At 34.9% G+C, this 17,420-nt stretch overlaps 3 protein-coding genes across 3 annotated transcripts; 1 reads left to right on the plus strand and 2 right to left on the minus strand.

Annotated features, from left to right (window-relative positions):
- On the minus strand, positions 1–3,844 carry LOC11434874 (calcium-transporting ATPase 12, plasma membrane-type). Its single transcript, XM_003617899.3, has 2 exons — positions 3,085–3,844; positions 1–2,950 (listed from the first exon to the last, which is right to left on the minus strand). Exons 1-2 carry the CDS (start codon positions 3,505–3,507, stop codon positions 215–217), a joined length of 3,159 nt encoding a protein of 1,052 aa, XP_003617947.1. The 5' UTR covers positions 3,508–3,844; the 3' UTR covers positions 1–214.
- A 6,877-nt stretch (positions 3,845–10,721) lies between these two features.
- Positions 10,722–12,137, plus strand: LOC11434875 (chlorophyll a-b binding protein 215, chloroplastic). Its single transcript, XM_003617900.4, has 2 exons — positions 10,722–10,937; positions 11,272–12,137. The coding sequence occupies exons 1-2, from the start codon at positions 10,792–10,794 to the stop codon at positions 11,921–11,923; spliced, it is 798 nt and encodes a 265-aa protein (XP_003617948.1). The 5' UTR covers positions 10,722–10,791; the 3' UTR covers positions 11,924–12,137.
- An 839-nt stretch (positions 12,138–12,976) lies between these two features.
- Positions 12,977–14,294, minus strand: LOC120580702 (pentatricopeptide repeat-containing protein At4g02750). Its single transcript, XM_039834777.1, has 3 exons — positions 13,724–14,294; positions 13,487–13,680; positions 12,977–13,369 (listed from the first exon to the last, which is right to left on the minus strand). The coding sequence occupies exons 1-3, from the start codon at positions 14,292–14,294 to the stop codon at positions 12,977–12,979; spliced, it is 1,158 nt and encodes a 385-aa protein (XP_039690711.1).
- Between the last annotated feature and the right edge of the window lie 3,126 nt (positions 14,295–17,420).

The following is a 17,420-nucleotide window of genomic DNA, read 5'->3' on the forward strand; positions in this document are numbered from 1 at the left end:
TATACTGAAATTGGTTAAACTAGCCGTGTCTGAGTAAAAATCACATGTTTACACTGCAAATCTATGTATGTGTAAAATGTAGCAAAAATAGTTGAAGATGCATATGATACAACAGTAAAGCATCACCTTCTTAAAAAAAAAAAACAGTAAAGCATCACCTAAACTCTAAACTGGTATATATACCTGGCACTATTACATTAAGATGACTTAACAGTCAATCAAATTTAATACCTGCTAGTCCTAAAGGGAACAAAAGAAGCATCATAAATGGAAGCCCGCAATAAAAATAGAATAAAGGTTGTGGGGTAGACTCTGGAGGGTCCAGGGGTGAAGTATCAGTGTTGCTGAAAAAAACTGAAAGAATCTTATTCAAGATCCATTCAAGTACCCATGAAAAAGCACCAACCATGACACAGATGGCCCATCTAGTGGCATTCAGCCGCATGCAATATGCCAGGCCTTTTGCATACTCAATAACCACTACCTGCATAACAAAACAACTACCTAAAGCCACTGAGAAACAGTGCTTCTGAACATCAATCTTAAAAACTTCTGCTTTCAAAAAACCCATGGTATTGAGCAGATTGAACAGCTGGCATAAGAAGAATGTATTGAAGATCATGGTTTTCCTTACTTGTTTTTCCCTGTCAGTTACATGTCCCCCAAATTCAAGTATTATGCAGGCAGAAGCCTGATACAAAACCTGAAAAACAATGTTTTTCCATATTTTCTTGGTTATAATCAGTTGATTCCTATCATATGGTTGTTTGACAAGCTCTTCCTCACTACTTAATTCCATCACCATCATTAGGCCACCCAGAAGACACATTAGCGCATTCACCCAAATCAATTGGATTTCTGTTAGAGGAGAATTTCCTGTGAATATTGTTGTAATCAAGGTTATGAGTAGCCCTGATATACCAACTGTCAGTTGAAGTTGAATGAACTTTTGAATATTGTGATATTCACTTCTGCCAGCCTTCACAATTGGTTTCAGCGCACTGAAACATGTGATAGATAAACCAGAACCCTCTCTACTACCAATTAATTTGCTTAGAGAGTTATGAACTATTCCTGCATCAGCTATCTTTAGAACTTCTGAAGTATGATTAGTCATCAACTGTTGTGTTTCAATGAATGCAACCACATCACCTTTATCTTGCAAACATCGTACCATGAGAAGCTTGTCTTCAGGACTGAAGCTTCCCATTGCAATGGCTTTACCCAGTTTAACTAATCTAGCTTTGCCATTCAAGTATTGAAGTTCTTTTCCTTCAAGGTGTCCGTCTACCGGCACTTCTATTCCCAGTTCACAAGCTGTTTCTTTCACTACCATGATGTCATCCGTCGAGACCAATTTGATATGTATTCCATCATTTTGCAGATTTTTCAAAGCTTTTTTTGTCGATTCTCGACACTTGTATTTGAGACCTACCAGTGCCAACAAGGTCAATTCATCTTGCTTGAGTTCTTGCACTTGTGTTTGTCTATAAGCAAGTGCAATTGGCTTAAGGCCATTATCCTCCATATCTTGAATCACCTGTCCATATTTGATTTTCTGATTTTCCATGGAATGACATTTTCCTTGCCTATCGTAGTACTGTGAACACATTTCCAATATTGTGGATGCAGCCCCACTCCAGTGCAAGTGCATAACTTGTTCATTGTCCCTAACGTTTCTCACCAAAACTCCACCACCCTCTTGGTTAGAATCCAGTTTGCCATGTTCAAGAATGTGAAAATTTTCTCTGAAAGATTCAATGTCCATTTCCCATGTTTTTTCTGCCAAGGAAACAAACGAATTGGACATAGGCGAAGGAGACAGTCTTGATGCAAGAACTGATAAAGCAACTCCTTGTTTAAGCTTGTCAAGTACAACTGGACATGTTTCTGATTCCTCAACCTTGTTGATATCTGTCTCCGCCTCCCCTATCCAAATTTTGTTAACTTCCATTGGTTTTGATATTATCTCGCCAGATACATCGATGCAGATGACAGTTACCAACCCCATTGTTGTACAAGTTGACAAATCATTAAGAACGGCTTCTTGATCCAACACTACCTTATCATTCTGGTAATGGAGAGAAAGAGTAACCATAATTGGCACTCCATGTTGCACACACAGTATTACAACACTAAAAAGACCTGCCAAAATGGAAATCCTTCCTCGTGGTCTCGAGAAAATATTCTCAAGGAGTTGTGTCAATAAGCCAACTGAAACATTATTACCTTTAATATCTGGCAACCCTCCTCCATCCACATCTTTTTTACATATTAGGCGAATGAACAACACAAGTGCAACAAGTGTAAAGACAAAAAGAGAAGCTTTGTCAAGGTAGGAAATTGGCTTCTCAATTAGACTTTCCAAAAGTGCTCTTTTTTTAGGATGATACCCCATTGAGCCCTTCATCTCTGTCGAATTCGAATTGTTTGGAACGGATGTCACAATCATACATCCATGACCTTCAATCACCTTTGAGCCAGCTATAAGAAATGGGTTCTCCTCACAATCAATTTTTTCATTTTTCATTCCCTCAGACAGCACAAGGATGTCAGTGTCACCACTCACTAGCAAACCATCTGCAGGAACCTCATCATGGGGACTCAAATAGACCATGTCACCCACCACAATATCAGATACGGTGAGAGGCACAGGTTTGGACGCTTCACGTCTTTTAACATTGAATTTCCACTGACCTTTTTTCTTTGCAAGCTTCATCATTTTCCGCTCACGGCAAAAGTTAGTTATTGAAGAGAATGCAATCAGAAGTAGAAGAGCGAACACCATGGCAACACCATCATGCCAACCATATTTGGGTCCCTCCTGCTTGAACTCTGTGGCAAAGGACAAAAAGGCTGAAATCAGCAGCATTGAAATTGTGTAAAGATTGTGCTTGCAGCTATTCCATAGAATGCCAGAGAAGCTTACTCCAAGGTTCCTAGTGATTTTCTGTTCCATAAAAACCAAAATTCCATCAACAAAACAAAACAGTACATCTTTCTCAAACAATTGGTTCCTAGTGATTTTCCTTTCCTTTTTACTTAATAAAATGATCTAACACCAAATGAAGAGGATTAGGATACCTTTGATGAGTGTTGACTTTGACCATGAAGAAAATCACAAACTATGCCAATCCCACCAAGCTCAAGAAGAGATTTCAAGTCCTTCTTTTTCACAATTTCAGCAATATCCCCCTCTTGAGTATGTGAGGGTATATCAATACCAACAGAAGATTTTGCAGAGGAGGTTCTAGCAGGAGGAGTAGGAGGCAATGAAGTGTATGGTACTGAAGAGATTGGTGATGGTGGAGGAGATTCTTGGTAGTTTTCAGTAGAAGTTGTAGGTTTCTTCAAGGAGATAAGGAACCCTATGTATAAACTTTTACGCCATTTCTTGTTGTACTTGCTACTGCTGGTAGTAGTGGTGGTGGTGGTAGTAATGAGTAAGCTAGCACCAAGTTCTATGTTGGCACCATCTGATTCTAAGGACATGCTTGCTTGTGTCATGTTTGTTAGTTGTGACAGTTATGGTTGAATTGAAGGCAGGAAGAACAAGGAATATAACTGAATTGAACAACCTTTGTGATATGATTATTTCTTCAAATTGAAACAGATTTACATTTGTTTGTAACACTTGTTCTCAAGAAATGTTTTTACACACAAAATAAGCTTAGGTGTTAGGTGGAATGAGATTGAGAATTTAGACACAAAATATGGTCTAACAAGGAAGAAAAAATGTTTGGCAATACAAAATAATTGAGTTGAGGATTTAGTAAGCTCATACAATTAACATCAGTTGGAAGTGGTGATTTTAAGCTGCTAATTGAACATGCACGTCTCTTAACTGTATTGAGGTATATGCTAAATTAACGAAAGCCTGGGCTCCATTTTATAGACCATAAAGGTTAATGCAATTTAGAGGGAACAAAAGTCACATTAAATCTCTGCCCTTGATGTTATATTTCATTTCATGTCATGCACGGTTGGATACCTGCCACGTTGCCGCATTTTAGACGCGTGTCTCTTAGGATGAAAAATTGCACGTAACGAATTAGGGGTAGTAATAATAGTATAATAATTAAAAAATTTATGAGGCAGATGTATGGGGTAGCTATGTCAAAAATGTAGCAAAAGTCTTTATCATTACTGGCCGGCGGCTTCATTTGTTTTTTCTAGCCACCACCTAATAATTTTTTTTTTTACCAATTTTCTCCTTTGAGTTCCTTGCACTAAATGGAAGGGGAAAGATTATAAATTCAACTTAATTGGTATTTTCTATAAAAAAATAAAAAATCAGTAAAAAGTAGAACTAGATCTTAGGAAATGCTAACATATATCCTTAGGTACAAGTTCTTATAATTACTTCTAATAAATTCTTTAACATGTTCTTTTATGTCCCGTGAGCATAGCTCAATTGGTAGGACAATACATTATTATATGCAGGGACCGGGGTTTGAACCCCGAACACCCCACTTATTCACCTCATAAGGTGTATTCTAACCACTATAAAAAAAAATAAAAAGTGTTTTTATATCACAAGTTAACGTACCCTTAAAAAAATCTATTCATAGCATAAATATTCCACAATAACACGGACAAACACAAACATACGTAATTTAGTTTTTTTATTTTATTTTATTTTAGAAATAAAACATACCATAATATAGATACCACACAATACAATTGTCTTCGGTTAAGTTTATTATCTCCAACCCTACTCCACACACACACTCACGCGTAAAAATGCATGCATTCAATATTAAAATTGAGCAAACACTATAATTTATGTCACCAAAATGTTTGCTTGCTTTTTTATTTTCGAGAGAGAAAAATGCTTGTTTGTTGTTTTCCCATATTTTCACTATGAGTAAGTAATTTTAAAAAATAAGTCATAGCTGTAATTTTATTTTTTTTTTTTAACATTTTCTATTTAAAATGTGTGACTACCTCATTTTATAAAATAGTAAATATAGTTTAAACTAAACTTTAAATTTTTTCGTGGGCAAAAAACTTGAACATATTAAACTTCTCACTACACAAAAAATAGTGAAACAAATTACTAACTTTCTAATTACTTAACTTCTAATAATCATATTATAATGAATATTTAAGGCTAAAATATGGTTTTGATCCCAGCAAATATATCTTGTTTTGGTTTTAGTTCCTGTAATTTTTTTGTTTTGTTTTTGGTCACTGCAAATATGCCTCGTTTTGATTTTGGTCCTTGGTCCCACTTTTGTGATGATTTGGACACATGACACATGATAACTGAACCCATTTATTAGAAAAATAGTCCCTACAAAATCGTTTGATTTTTAAAAAGGTCTATGCAAAATATTTTACTTTTGAAAATAGTCCCTGGAGGGACTATTTTCAAAAACAAAATATTTTACAGGGACCAAAACAACAAAAAATTTTTACAGGGACTAAAACTAAAACGAGTCATATTTGCAGGGACCAAAACCATATTTTAACCAATATTTAATATAGTTGAGCAAAAGTTACTAACTTCACCTTATTTTTTTAGGGGAACTTCGCCTTAAATTTTATTCATTTTTATTTTTCAATTTTCATTTGATTGAGCTTGAAATACAAAAAAAAGACCTTTTTTAGGGTGTTTAACTTTAATTAAGGTGCTACAACTTAATACATCAGTTTTTTTACTAGTCTTGTAAAAAAGTTGTATTAAGGAGTAATACATTTGTAAAAAGAATTACTCCTTTAACTAATTAGCTTATTCATTTTGTATTCTCAGGATTGAGACCGGGACCCCACAAAACGGTCATAGCTTTTTTCATCCTCATTTCCAAATTTCCAAACATTTGACGGATACGTGGTTTCTTTTGTTAAATGTTGTTCTTATCTTTAACTAATTAGCTTTGATGTTCTAGAAAAATTGATATGAGGTTGAATTATTGTGCATGCATGGACCTATGAGTTCAAATCTAGAAACTAGAGAGGTTGAAATGCACGTACTAACAAATCTAGTAAAACAGTATATGATTGGACAAAAGTGGGTCAACAGATGGATTTATGCGGGTAAACTTAATCCAAATTCCATAAAACAACAAGACACTAGAGGTAGAGATTGATATTCAATGACTTTTAAGATGGAAAAGTCAATGTAACTTTGGGAACTTCTACGGTACACTCACAAAATGAGGTGTACTGATACTCTGCTTCTTAATTTTATAAATGAACGATTATTTTTTATGTAGTAAATAGCTATTTGTCAATATTTATATTTTATATAACAACATTTCATAAGAAAAAACATCATTTAATTGTTTATAAGAATCATAGTAACTTTTTTTTACATATTATCGTAAAAAATAATGAATGTTCTCAATTATGAGTGATAAAAATTTAAAAAAATAAAAAATTATTTCGTTGACACTTTTGATGAATAAGATTTAGTTATTATAATTATAAATGATAAAAAAATAACATTTTTCTTCAAAAAAATAACTCATTTAACTATGAATTTAAAGAATGAGTGTACCGGTACACTCAAATATGATGATGTACCATAGAATTTGCCTGTAACTTTACCGTAATTTTGTCTATTTTATGACAGAGAAAGATAAAAGAAAAACAATAAAATATGATTAGAAAAAAAATATAATATAAGAGAAAAATAAACATAAAGTAGTGATGTGTAACAAAAAAACATAAAGTAATGATGATGTTCCAACCTCAAAATCACTTAACCCCAGGCTAGATTTTAGGCACCTAATAACCTTCATATTTGCATGAATGAATACATATAAATGAAGTGTGGTAAAATGATGATTATAAATACCACTAGCGCATTGGACCAACAAAGAAAAACTTTTCTATAATGGCACATTAGCTCAAGTTAGTTCTTATTTTATATTTTTTTATATCAACCACTAACCTACAAACCACCACAAACCCACACCCTTTCGATGCGTATATGGTAGTGGTTTGTACGTTCGTGGTTGATATAAAAAAGAGTAAATTACACTCTCCTTCCCTCAAAGCTGCTTGAATTATAGACCTCTCCCCTCTTATGTTAAAATATATATTCCCCTCATTTGAAAAGAAAAATTTATACTTTCATCCCCTATAAGATGTTTGAATTACAACTTCCTCCCTTAATAATTAAATATGCACGACACTTTAATTTATTTTAACTTAAATAAATATTTTTATCATATATATCTTAATTTTTAACCACCAAAAAATATATTCATTTCTTTATAATAATGTCAATGATAATTAAATTTAAATATTTTGCTATTAATTTTATATTTTAGAGTATAAAATTAACTTTTAAATAACCGTACTTTATTGTCTTTAGTAATTTTTCACATATTTTAATTTTATTTTGGGTTGTTTCATATTTTGTATTAGGGTTTAAAACTATATATTAATGAAATTGTCAATAAGAAATAACAAAAAATATGTATTTAAATTTTGATTATATTAAAATAGATCGGCAATGCTATTTTTTTCCAAAGTATGTTAGGTTAATTATTTATTTTCTAGATTATTAGAAATAAAAAAAGATTATTGAGGGATTAAAGTGTAGATTTTAACATAAGAGGGGAGAGGAGTGTAATTCAAGCTTTTTTTAAGGGATGGGAGTGAAATATTTTCTAATATATTTTCAATAAGAGGGGAGGGAAGTGTATATTTTAACATAAGAGTGGAGGAGAGTGTAATTCAAACAGTTTTGAGGGGAGGGGATTGTAATTTACTCTTTTTTATATCAACCACTAACTTACAAACCACCACAAACCAAGAGTAACGAATTGCGTATTCGCACATATTCTTAAAGGTCTGCAAACCATAGCATATGGTGGTTGCCCACCAACTGTTTGCAGAGGTCCACGATATATAGAATAGACAATGGGGAGCTTGAATGCACGTTCTTCTCCGACGAGCTTGAATCTTTTCCGACAAAGTTATGATTCCATCGAGTTTGGAAATCAGTTACCGGTGATGCGGTGAGTGAATGAATAAAGAAACATTGTAGAAAAAAAAGCTCTTTCTATATTTGTTTTTGGACGAATATCATCGATCATTGATAATAAGGTTTTAACGGAGATTTATGTTATGTGACACGTGGCATGACTTTATTTGACAAAAAAAAATGGTTACAAAAATATTATCTTATCTTATATAATTTATTTATTTAGGTTAATTAAGTAAATGACTCCTATAAATATTAAAAATATCATTTTTAATGCCTACAAAATAAAATTATATTTTTATATCATTTGATTTATCCTTATTGTCTCCTCATCCAACCACTTGTTAGACTCATTTGTGGGATCTTTTTTATACTTCTCATCTTTCTTTTAAATTTTTGATAAATTGAAATTTTAATTTCGATTTTTATCTTTTTCTCTATTTCACTTTTAGAATTGCTCATTCACACCTAAAAATTATGTTAAACTATAAGCTCAAAAAGGTCTATTGCCAAAACCAGTTATGGGCTACCCAAAATGTTATGATGATTTTTCCAACTTTAATCGTTTCATTGATGATAAAATTTTATTTGATCTTTCGTTGTGTGGTAGAATTTCCTTCCAAATGTGTACATGCACCCCTCTTTCACTAATATTATATTTTATGATGACTTTGTTAATATAAAAAAAAAAATGTTATGATGATTTTTCTCACTTTAATCATGTCAACTAATATTATAGATGGTCTGTAGGAATACCCAAAACTTGAATTTTCCCACATAGATTCATAGACAAAGCCATTAACAACTTTCAATTTAGTCTTCTAAATACATAAAACCCACTAGCTCCCAAGCACAACAAACATATTAGAAGTATCTTCATTAAACTGAAAATTAATAAATTTACCAATGTCAACAATATCTTTGGCTATCATGCAATTCAACCCAATTACGCCAATCTCTTTCAGAAGTAGTAGTAGGTGTTGACATTTCTTTTTTTTTTGAACAAGAGGAGTTGACATTTCTAAGGTGGCTTTGTTACCACTTGATAGACTTTTAGAATGTATGTCAATAAGAATAGAAAAGAACACAGGTGGTTTAAATTTTGATCTGAATGAGACAATATTTGCATGAAGTAAAGTTTAGATTTCAAATATGCATACTTAATGTGTCTATTGTGATATTTAAGGCATCATTCATCTCTCTTGCCTCTTGCCCTCGGTATATATGTATCGGACCATAAAGGGAACCAAAAATGATTTCAGATACATAAAATTAATTTTCACATGTTTAAGTAATCTCAATTGAAATGGATTTTATTCCATCATTAATTCTAACATGAAATTATATGTAGTTTTTAACTCCAAACATAATTTCTCACTTGTCCACTAACATATTAATTAACATTGTCATTCCAAAAGAAAAACAAAACTGAATAGAGGTGGAGATCAACATGTGACTTGAATTATACATGTACGGTTGAGAATTATATTAAAAATCTAAAGTTGGGGTCAACTTGTGAAATAGATTCTCTTCATTGTATTTTTTTCACATTTGATATTATATAGGATAGTTGTGAATTGTGAAATTAGATAACCACGTGAGCCAATTTTGTAATTTAGTTGGGATTAACTGCCACCTTGTGTTCTTGAGGTTGAACAGTTTACAGCCAAGTCTTCCTTTGCCTGTTTGTCTTGTACATCTTCATATTCACGTGGTTTAAGCCACTTATTTTCGTGTTTTTTTTTCTCTCTTTTCTCTTCAACATATAGTTGTAATAATAGATAATATAGGGTTTGATATGTTTTTAGTTCTTATAGTGTGTTTTAGCCTCACATTTTTTTCTTTTCATTGACCAACAGCATACACTTTTTTTTGTGTATATTTTAGAGACTAAAGTGCAATGAAATCTTATTTATATGGAAATAAAAAAAATGAGCATTTTTTTGTTAGTGAATATGTATGCAGGATTTGAAAAAGGAATGAGATTCGGAGCCTGTTCTTTTCATGACTCCTCTTAATTGAGACATGAAATTCAATGCTTGACGTAAGGATAAGTGTTCTATTCAATACGCGTAAGAAAAGAATGAGCAGTTCAGATCAAATCGAACTTTTTATTCTTGTAATTGTAATGTTATTTTTCGGGTCACACAATTAAGTTTTGTTTGCACATTAGTCTGTAATTCTTCGGGTTATTCACATTTCATTTGATGGTCAGAGGCAAATTGAAAGCTAAGCAGTGGTAATTCTAAAGATTCCCCGGGAAAAAATAGAAATGTCTCCTACGTTACCTATACTATGTGTAATATTTAATTTATTTTGTCACATTGTATCAAATTAGTTTCTCACATTATGTACATTTCAAAATGATTCATTAAATTGCAATTAAATTCACCCATCCGTTTAACATTAAGTTGGTAATTTCTGAGATGTATTTGAAATTATTATGTAAACGAGATGCATTTGATAGCAAAATAAAAAGATGTTGCTGTTTTTCACTCAAACTCCCAATCCAAACCCTTCCAAGTTTCTGTATTTCTCTCAGCTTTGGTGGACCTAATTTCCTTGGCTCACATTCACCTCTCCAAAACATCTAAGCAACCAGATCAATGCATCCACATGGCACAAAGAGAGCCACAATATCACTACAAAATATAAGCTTGGGAATCCACATACTAATTCACCACCAATAAGATGTTGCTGACTTGTGCATATCCTAATCTACAATATCTTATGATTTCCACCGTGGCCACTCCCAACACTTCTATAAACCTTTGTATCCTTTCTTCATTCTTCACAACAACACTAGCTTATACCACTAAAGAGAACAAACATCAAGAAACCTCAACGCCCTCATGGCCACCTCTGCAATCCAACAATCAGCATTCACTGGAAAGACTGGTTTGAAACAAGGAAATGAGTTCATCAGGAAAGCTGGTAGCTTTGGCCAAAGTCGCTTCACCATGCGTCGTACTGTGAAGAGTGCTCCTGAAAGCATTTGGTAAGTAGTTCAATTACAGTCAAAATTAGCTTAAAATACAATAAGTTATAGTTTTTAACACTCCTTTATCTCATTATGACTCTTAAGAACATAATAACTAAATCTTAGCAACTTGGGCCAGACCCAAAAGCCAGTGATTATGCATGTGTAATGAAGTAAATTAAATGAAATCAAATCAAATGTTAATAACTAACTGGTGATACAGCTACATAAAGTTATTATGTTATCTTGTAAAGATCAAATCAGAAGCAACGTCATGTGCTAATATTTGAAGTAAGGTTATGATAATTTGTTTTCATATATTTGACTTGGTATGATCTGTTTTGAAAACCAGGTATGGCCCAGACCGTCCCAAGTACTTGGGTCCATTCTCTGAACAAATTCCATCATACTTGACTGGTGAATTTCCTGGTGATTATGGATGGGACACAGCTGGATTATCAGCTGACCCTGAAACCTTTGCAAGGAACCGTGAGCTTGAAGTAATTCACAGCAGATGGGCCATGCTTGGTGCATTGGGATGTACCTTCCCTGAGATCCTTGAGAAGAACGGTGTTAAATTCGGTGAGGCTGTGTGGTTTAAGGCTGGTGCCCAGATCTTCTCTGAGGGTGGCCTTGACTATTTGGGCAACCCAAACCTGATCCATGCTCAGAGCATTCTTGCAATCTGGGCTACTCAGGTTGTGCTCATGGGATTTGTTGAAGGCTACAGAGTTGGTGGAGGACCACTTGGTGAAGGACTGGACCCACTTTACCCTGGTGGTGCCTTTGACCCTCTTGGTCTTGCTGATGACCCCGATGCATTCGCAGAGTTGAAGGTCAAGGAACTCAAGAACGGCCGATTGGCTATGTTCTCCATGTTTGGTTTCTTTGTTCAAGCCATTGTTACTGGCAAGGGCCCCGTTCAGAACCTTTACGACCATGTTGCTGACCCTGTTGCCAACAACGCATGGGCATACGCTACTAACTTCGTCCCCGGACAATGAGAACGCCAAGACATGGCGGCCTCTTGAGCTGAATCTTCTGCTTTTATTTGCATTTCTGTTGTATTTAACTCCTATTTTCACCAATGTAACTACACAAGCAGAAGAACCTGTATGTGGCTGATTATATGTTAGAAATATGGATCCCAAGAAATGTCAACTCTTGTGCATGAGTTCAGAATATTTATTGGGCTGTCTTAGTCATGTTTTTAATTAATTTTCCGTAACCTATATCTCTTATTTTATGTTAATTAGTACAAACAAGACAACAAAAGACCTAAGCCAAAAATAAAATCATCAACTACTTAAAGGTAAGAATGGGTTCAAATCAATCAGGTCGTAGGTAACCATGCACTTGGATGTGTCAAATGAGAAGTAAAATTTTGTCACTATACCATTGATCATTTATGTGTTGTAAAAAAAAATTGTTCCTTTTAGCATTGCACTTGCACAAAAACTCAGTTTCATGTCGAATTCAAACTTGTTATTTTCTGTCTGACAAATCATGGTTGGATCCTTTTCTTAATCTTCAAGATAACAGAAGATGCTGGTTGATATGAAAGACCGTAATTTTCACTTATGGGTTTATAGTAATTTAATTTTCTACACAAATAAGATTACACGGATAATTTCCTACACAAATAAGATGACAGCAGGAGCACAAGATTATATAATATGATCATGGATCTTTATCATGCGAAAAGAAGCCATAATGAATTTCAACCTTATAATATATCTGTAACAATTTTTTAAACTGATATACCTCATCAAAGATCTGCAACGTGTCACCAAAAGTCATTGCAAGAACATGATCCATTTTTGAAATGATGAAAGCGGCTGTTATCTCTCACTATGATTTCACGATCATAGATAGCTGAGAGGAGTTTGGTGACTGCATGACAATCGTTACAAACCCGAAGGTTCTTTATAATGCGAATAGGAGCTCTTCTTTCCATATTGATGAGGCCAAACGAAATGGCTAACCTCTCACTGTGGTTTTCTAATTCAGATTCTTTTTCCTTCTCACCTTCAATGTTTAGTAGAACTTGGCTTGTGTCAGACATGTCCCTCCAGTTTCAGTTTCTCCCTTATTTCCCTCAACTTTGCATATATATCCTGGGTTTGAGGATGTGATTTATCGCCCACTATAAACCGATGAAGTTGACCCTTGTACTCAATGATGCTGCATCCAGCATCCTTAACCACTCCTCTGTTTTTCATCATTTCTCTTACATGTGAAACTTTATCCCACTTCCCAGCTGCAGCATACATGTTAGAAAGTACAGTATAGCACCCAGTACGAGCATCTGAATCCTTTTCAATCAAATTACGGGCTGCATATTCACCAATTTCCAGGTTTCCATGGTTCCTAGCACCACCAAGCAAACTCATCCAAATGACTTTGTTGGGTTTCACAGTCACTGGCATGCTCTCAATGATATTTTTCGCCTGTTCAAGATGCCCGGCTCAACATAAAATGTCGACAAGGCAACCATAATGTTCAACTGTGGGCTCAATTTTATACTCATTTATCATCATTTGAAAAATTTGGTTTCCCTCATCTACCAAGCCTGCATGACTACAAGCATTCAACACACCTATAAAAGTTATAGCATGCGGTTTCATTCCAATTCTGCGCATTTCTGTAATAAGCTCAAGAGCTTGATCAGCCAAACCATGCATTCCTAACCCCACAATTATAGCCGTCCAATGTGCCAATTTCTTCTTGGCTATTCCTTTGAAGACAGCCAAAGCACTCTCTATACTGCCACACTTAAGAGTACATTTCTATCAACAGAGTACCAAGTACACCAGCCACCTCAAATCCATTCTTAACCACAAACAAATGAATCCATCTCCCATTACCAAGAACAGCCAAACCTGAAACAGCAGAAAGAGCACTTGACAACGTTGCATTAATCGGCACAAACCCCTCGTTCAACAACGCTTCAAACAATTTCATAGCTTCATAAAAACACCCATTGCCTTGATATCCATCTATCATCGAATTCCAGCTTATCAAACTCCTCTTTGGCATCGTCTCAAACAATTCAGCCGCCAATTCAATTTTCCCCGACTTCATATACCCATGAATCATTACATTCCACGTAACCAAACTCTTATCACCATCATCCATGCGATCAAATATCTCTCTCGCAACCTCAACTTTACCACATTTACACAACCCATCAACCAAACACGTCCAAGTAAACTTATCCCTCTTGGGCATTTCATCAGACACCTTCAACGCAAACTCAACCTCACCATTTCTGACATACCCATCAACCAAACAATTCCAAACCAGTAAATCCTTATCACCTATTTTATCAAAAACCAATCTAGCCAAACCCATATCACCAAATTTAGAATACATATTAACCAAACTATTCTGCACAAATCTATCAAAACCAAACCCAATTTTAAAAACTATAGAGAATGGATTTAAATTGATAATTCCTTGATCAATGTGGTAAACAATTACATGAATATATACAGCAAAGAATTGAGAAACTGAATGCTAATAATAAGGAGTGGAACTACCAACCTATTCCACTAACGTTACTGGCATGAAAGTAGGAAACTAATTACTGACTACTTATTACCCCCCAGCAAGCTGATGATTGGGAAGAACTCGAAGCTTGGAACGAAGAAAAAAAACTCTATCTTTGGAAAGTGGTTTGGTGAATATATCAGCTAGCTGATCAACGGAGGATACGTGGCCAATTTTGAGAGTACCGGAATCAACCTGGTCACGAATGAAGTGAAAATCTAGCGCAATATGCTTGGACCGTGTGCTGATAACTGGGTTCTTGGACAAGAAAATTGCACCAACATTGTCGCAGAGAAGCAACGGAGGACCAGTAATAGGCACATGAAGCTCAGCAGCAAGAAGATTGAGCCAAAGCAGTTCAGCGGCGGTGTATGCCAGGGATCGATATTCCGCCTCAGTGCTTGAGCGAGCAACAACTTTCTGTTTGCGGGAAGTCCAGCTGATGAGATTAGATCCATGGAAGATTGCATATCCAAACTGCGAGCGGCTGTCGTCGGAATCCGAGATCCAACCGGCGTCTGAATATGCTAAAAAGGAAGTTGCTTGAGTTGGACTGAAGTGGAGAGAGTGTGACAGAGTACCAGCAAGATAGCGAAGTATTCTTTTGACAGCACGCCAGTGATCAAGTGTCGGTGAGTGCATAAATTGACAAACGCGATTCACCGCATACGTAATATCAGGTCGGGTGATTGTGGCGTACTGGAGAGAACCGACTGTGCGTCTGTATAAGGCTGGATCATCGAATGGTTCACCCGCTTTGACTAGACGATGCTGCGGATCAGCAGGTGTTGTTATAGGAGCAGCAGCAGACATGTTGGTGGACTCCAGAATATCTCTAACATAACCTTCTTGAGTGAGTTGCACCCCAGAACTGGTGCGTGTGATTTGAAGACCGAGGAAATAATGCAATTCTCCCTGATCCTTTAAAGCAAACACCTTGTTAAGGTTAATGATGAAGTTATTAATCAAACTTGAATCTGTGCCGGTAATGAGCAGATCGTCTACATATACAAGGATGTAGATGGTTGCAGCAGCAGAATGATGAACAAACAGAGACGTGTCGGATTGACAAGCCCGAAAGCCCTGCGTGATAAGATAATGCTTAAGCTTGGTAAACCAAGCTCTGGGTGCTTGTTTGAGCCCGTAAAGAGCCTTCCGCAATTGACAGACATGATCAGGATGATGAGAATCCTCAAAACCCTTTGGTTGACGCATATAGACAACCTCAGAGAGCTCACCATTCAAGAATGCATTGTTGATGTCCAATTGCCGAAGACACCATTGGTTGGATAAGGCAATGGACACCACAAGTCGAATAGTTGTTGGCTTAACCACTGGGCTGAACGTCTCAAAGAAGTCTTTACCTGCTTGCTGACTAAAACCTTGTGCCACCAAACGAGCCTTGTGACGCTCGATACTCCCGTCGGATTTGCGCTTTGTCCTGTAAATCCACTTACAACCCACAACATTAACATTAGTAGGACAAGGAACAAGAGACCAAATACCATTTTTCACAAGGGCATTATATTCTACAGTCATGGCATCTTGCCAATGTTTATTAAAAACACAAGGAAACTAATTACTGACTACTTATTAAAAACAAGCCCATGAACCTGTTTTCCTTCGCTTTTGGCGTGTAAACACGAACAACCCTTAATAATGGAAGAATGTTGTTGGTGAGCATTTGACGAAAGAGGAGAAGTGCGTCGTTTGAACGGTTGTGGTCGATGTAAGAGGTGATGATTAAGTTCGAATGAAGTAAAGTGGGGTGTGGGATTGAGTTGAAGAAGGTGTGAATGTGGCTGAGGTTTTTGGTATGTGTGATGTAGAGAGGGAGGAGGTGTGAAGAGTAATGTGGATTGTGGAGAAGGTTAGATTTGAGATAGTGAGCGTGGAGTTGGTGAGGATTTTGGTGTTGGGTTTTGATGGGAAAATGGAACGAGGAACATTGCACCATTGTTGTCATTGTTATAAGCAATCTCATGAGTTATTCAGTTTTCGATGTTATGTTGTTTGAAGTTTCTCAGTTCTCATACAGTCAATAACAAAACTATCCTTCAATTTATTTCAAAAAAACTAAAAAAATAAATTGTTAAGTGTTTATTATTTTAATTTAATTATAATCGATAATTGTAATTTTATGTATAAAAAAACAAAAATATAAAATTAAATAAGAATATGAAATAAAAGGTGGTGGTGTAGAGTTGTTGAATGAAAAACTATTGGAAAGGGTAAAAGTTGAATAAGTGTTGAATAAAAGAGAGAAAATGACGTGGAGTGTTAATAATTGAAAAAACGGATGTTGAATGTTGTTGAATGTTTTTCACCATTGTAGATGGTCTAATACTGAAATTACACAATAAGTAAATGTAAAAATTTATGCATATTAAAAAAAACAAAAATTGTAAGGATTTGTTCAAGGTTTTGTTATGTAATGATTTATTTATTATTTCTTCAAATTTGAAAATCTATATGTATTAACGAGATTAATAGATAATGCAAGTGCTTGCATAAAATAAAAAAAATAAAAAAAGTAGATAATGCAAGTGAATTTCCTCTGTAGGTAAGGGGAATGAATTCTCTCATTCTTTTGAGCTAGTAAAATGTTATCTACCAACATTCAAATTCACTTTATCTAATGTTTCATGTGTTTCTCTCTCTCTATGAATGATGACACTACACTTTATTCAGATGACACTTTATCCTATCATATGTAAATTGCACCTGAGAGAATCTATTTCCGTATGTAAGAGTGTAATGAGCCAGTTTGATTACACATGACAAAATCCTATCTAAAGGTGTAATGAGTTATATTAATTCAATTTTTTTTGAAAAAATGATTTGAATCAATAAAAAAATAATTGATTTGGTTCAATTTTTACAATCTTTTATCAAGAAATTCGAATGAAACCAAACTCATGAATGAGTTGATTTTGTTTAATCGGGTTG

Source organism: Medicago truncatula, chromosome 5 (genome assembly GCF_003473485.1).
Source record: "Medicago truncatula cultivar Jemalong A17 chromosome 5, MtrunA17r5.0-ANR, whole genome shotgun sequence".
In the NCBI taxonomy this organism is placed as follows: Eukaryota; Viridiplantae; Streptophyta; class Magnoliopsida; order Fabales; family Fabaceae; genus Medicago; species Medicago truncatula.